General features: G+C 45.7%; 1 protein-coding gene across 1 annotated transcript; it reads left to right on the top strand.

Annotated features, from left to right (window-relative positions):
• Window positions 1-2,241: 2,241 nt before the first annotated feature.
• On the top strand, window positions 2,242-2,958 carry LOC147447392 (uncharacterized). Its single transcript, XM_086524310.1, has one exon. It carries the CDS (start codon window positions 2,242-2,244, stop codon window positions 2,956-2,958), a length of 717 nt encoding a protein of 238 aa, XP_086380436.1.
• The last annotated feature ends 1,222 nt before the right edge of the window (window positions 2,959-4,180 follow it).

Here is a 4,180-nt window from a genome sequence, read left to right as displayed (position 1 = left end):
CAGATCACCCAAATGCTTGGTTAAAAGGCTGCTCAGCTTGGCTTTTGTGCCGCCTTTAGACGAGACAGCGAGACGGGCGTCGCCGGTGGGAACCGGCCAATCCAGTCCACATTCCTATGGATCGAATATTATAAATGGGCCGGCCACCGGCCGAGCCGGTGGGAACCCTCACAAAACCTTAGACCCATAATCAATTCAATGAACAATAGAAAGCCCAAATTTAGAAATTCTCTACAGTTCCTTTCTTTTAACTCAGTGTTTACCTTCAACATGCTCTCGCACTACTACACCTTATTAAATAAAATTAACCCAACTTTAATTCTTTGTTTCTAGACGTTGATAGTAATTTACTAGCACTAGTACGATCGGCCGCCTTCGGCGGACTCTCTCTCTTTCTTTCTTTCTCCCTCTTTATCATGCGTGCAGATTTTTGGATTGTAGCCTTCAACTCGCAGCTCTCGACACGTGTAAAGAGCACTCTCACTGCCGTTATAGAATATAGAATACTTATAGATATCTATGAATGAAAAAGGATTCTCCACTCCCCAAGACTCATGTTTGCCACAAGCCTTCCATTACCTGACGTGCACATGTGATCCTAGCACATACCAACAAGGCCTACCAATTTTGGCTTGTAATGTTCATCTTCTATGAGCCTATGACACACACAACAATGGAGCACCCGATGCTGAAACTATGGATTTAGCATTAATCAAGTTTGTAATTTTTTTATTTTAGGATTTTTATAACATTCATCATGCCTAGATTGTGTTGGTTAAACTCTCATATGCAGCATGCATGCACTCATGTCCCACCCACATCTATTTCAAAGAAAAGCATTTCACATAGTCGAACAAATCTTGCCATGAATTAATAACAACATCTAGATAATCGATCTATTTAAGGTGACTACAAGATCGTGACGGATACCTCCAAAATGCATCGAACGTCTCCAAGGAAATTTATGAAGCAACCTCAATATAGCAAGCACTAGCTCTCCGTGCTTCTCTCTCTCTCTCTCTCTCTCTCTCTCTCTCTCTCTCTCTCTCTCTCTCTCTCTCTCTCTCTCTCTCTCTCTCTCTCTGTGTGTGTGTGTGTGTGTGTGTGTGTGTGTGTGTGTGTGTGTGTGTGTGTGTGTGTGTCACACACACACATAACAAGTCTTGAGTTCAACTCTCCTCGTCGGATAGATCTTCAAGGTCTCTTGGGATAATTTCCTACAACGTTAAAACAATCTTCTTCTTCTTCTTCTTCTTCTTCTTCTTCTTCTTCTCTCTCTCTCTCTCTCTCTCTCTCTCTCTCTCTCTCTCTCTCTCTCTCTCTCTCTCTCTCTCTCTCTCTCTCGCCCCCCCAATCTATCGCTCATTCAGCGGGTTGTGATTAAATGCTCTTGGCCTACTTACCTCGAGTAAACGAAAAACAACACCAAATAGAGAGAGGCAAGAGGGAGAAAGCACACATGCCCCACCCTTGTCTCATCAGAAAAGAAGGGAGTCAAACCACATTGGCCCAAAGAGGGTGAAGGTGGTTGGTGTTGGATGTTGTTGCTACGTAATCGAACTAAGTGGGTTGGGTTGGTTGGTTGGTTGGGGGGGGGGGGGGGGGGGGGGGGGGGCTCTACTACTTACACAAATGGTACCCCTAACAAAGAGGGTGAATAGCCCAAATACTTGTCATGTTGAGTATCTTAACAATTACGTAATAGTGTGTGACCCGTAGTAGTGCCCCTTAAAAGAAGAGTATCCTCTCTAAACACCCCCCTCCCGAAAAACAATAACTTCATTCTCCTCTCTCTCTCTCTCTCTCTCTCTCTCTCTCTCTCTCTCTCTCTCTCTCTCTCTCTCTCTCTCTCTCTCTCTCTCGTTTAGGGTTCGCGAGCTCTCCCTCTCAGGTTGTCCTCCCCTGGGCGAGGGGCAGCCCTGTGGGAGGGCATCTGAATCAGCCTTGCCCTGCCCTACACAAGCCTATAGCGTCGCTCCATCTCCAACAGGCTCCCGACAGTGAGGCATGCTGGTCGTAGCTCTGATTCCGGCGGCCTCTGTAGGCGTGCAAGTTGCTGTGCTGCCTTCAACAGAAGGTCTCCACCTCTGGAGTCAGTAGATGCCCATGACAGGCCGTCAGAGCCGTTTGCAGAGATATCTAACGTCATTTTCTTTGGAGTTTTGCTTCCACAACCTAGCAGGGGTTCTTGCATTGAGCTCTCCTCAGATTTGCTAACCTTCTTGAATCTCGAGCATAGGGATGACAACCCCAAAGACCCCTTCCAGAATACGACCGAGTTTTGCAGCTGTGGTAGCAGCCCCTAGCAAACATGATCGAATCACTAAGCTTCAAACAGCTCTTGATCGAGTCTTGGAAGAGAACCTCGAGCTCAAATCTCGCCTCCGCAAGCTAGAAGAACGCTTCGATTCTATGGTTGACCTCGCCACCGACAAGGTAAAGGAGGTTGAGGCAAAGGTTAACCAAGCACATTCAACAACCATCACCGAAGTACAGGCTTGTGTAACAAAGGAGCTCTGCGAACGAAGACTTCGAGAAGAGAATGCCCTCAAGGTACACATCGGTGGACTCCCTCCGCCGTGGTGCACAGTTGAGGATAGTCTTGAAGAAGCAATTACGAAACTCAACGACATCCTTGAACCAATCAACATCAAACCAGAGACGGTCACTTGGATCAATGATACACACCGACATGTGTGCCCTAAGCATTGTGTCCTTACTTTCAAGGATAAAGAGGAGCGAGTGAAGCTTCTACGTCAATCCCATCTCCTCAAAGGAACAAAGCTTTGGATTACTGAGGAGCTGACCACAAATCAACTCAAAATAAAAAAGGACGAGCTCAAGAAGATGTCTGAAGTCCGCAAGCAAGGCAAATGGGCAGTCTATCAAGGCGGTAAAACTATCATTCAGGAGTTTCGAACTCCAAAAGAGGCTCTCCCCTCAACTGCTCCCCCCTAGATTTTGTTCCCTCTTTCTTTTTTCTCTTGATGGACCCTCAGTCCTTAACTAATATGTATCTCATGTCTTCACGTATAAGCATGCAATTGTAAAATTTTGTTTGGTCCCATGGGTCATATTTGACCTCCGTGGACGATAATACAATCTCTCTCTCTCTCTCTCTCTCTCTCTCTCTCTCTCTCTCTCTCTCTCTCTCTCTCTCTCTCTCTCTCTCTTTCCTTCTTCTTCTTCTCCCTCTCCCACACGCATTGGACCATGCACTCTAAGAGAGAGAGAGAGAGAGAGAGAGAGAGAGAGAGAGAGAGAGAGAGAGAGAGAGAGAGAGAGAACATGAGCACAATGTGGGTGGAGCTCCTAGTGAGGATTCAAAATTACCTCACTACTCCTTATTGTTCTATATGATCAAAAGAATAGGTAAGGTTAGTACAGTCAGTGTGATGGGTGTCCGCCGGCCAGTTGGCATGAACCCTAACAATCTCCCACTTGAAGGCCAACATGGCCCAAGTGGCCTATGTATGTACATTTGTACAACCATGAAGCAATCATGTGGCTTCACCCTACACCCATCATCTCCATGCAATGCGCAAACCGCTCGGAGGGTAGGCCCTTCGTGAGATCATCTGCAAGGTTGTCATCTGTATGAACCTTGACTAGCTCAATGCCATGTATGACATGATAATAGACTTCTATGTATTTTGACTTGGAGTGAAACACAGGGTTTTCGCTAAAGCAATTGCACTTTGACTATCACAATGCAACACTGGAGTCTGAGTAATGCCAAGATCTCCCACTAGGCGAGCTAACCACACAGCTTCCTTGCTAGAATCAGAAACTGCCACATACTCTGCCTCAGTGGTGGAAGATGACGTACGCTTTTGGAGACATGATCTCCATGACACAACTACTCCAGCAAATAGGAAAACATAGCCAAACGTGGATCTTTGACTATCCACATAACCCGCATAATTCGCATCCGTGTAACCCACAATGGATGCATCATTGTTCCAAAAGCATTAAGTTGACCTCCCATGTCATAAACTTTCTTCAAACCTTCTTCTACCTTGTGTAGGTGCAATGATTCTGAGCTATATATGCAAAATTATCAATGAAACCTCTAATGGACTTTCCAAAGAATTCTTGAAATATCATGTTCATGAAGCGTTGGAAAGTTATAGGAGCATTCGTCAAGCCAAATGGCATGACTCTTAAAGCAAAGCAACCC

This window comes from Adiantum capillus-veneris, chromosome 11, assembly GCF_014529385.1.
Source record: "Adiantum capillus-veneris isolate H3 chromosome 11, ASM1452938v2, whole genome shotgun sequence".
Lineage (NCBI taxonomy): Eukaryota > Viridiplantae > Streptophyta > Polypodiopsida > Polypodiales > Pteridaceae > Adiantum > Adiantum capillus-veneris.
Note: the sequence above shows the minus strand (reverse complement) of the source record. Positions and strands in the feature narration are given on the sequence as shown.

What these genes read in the sequence shown, in the direction of transcription:
- LOC147447392 (XM_086524310.1), top strand. Translation starts at nt 2,242, where the DNA reads ATGACAACCCCAAAGACCCCTTCCAGAATACGACCGAGTTTTGCAGCT.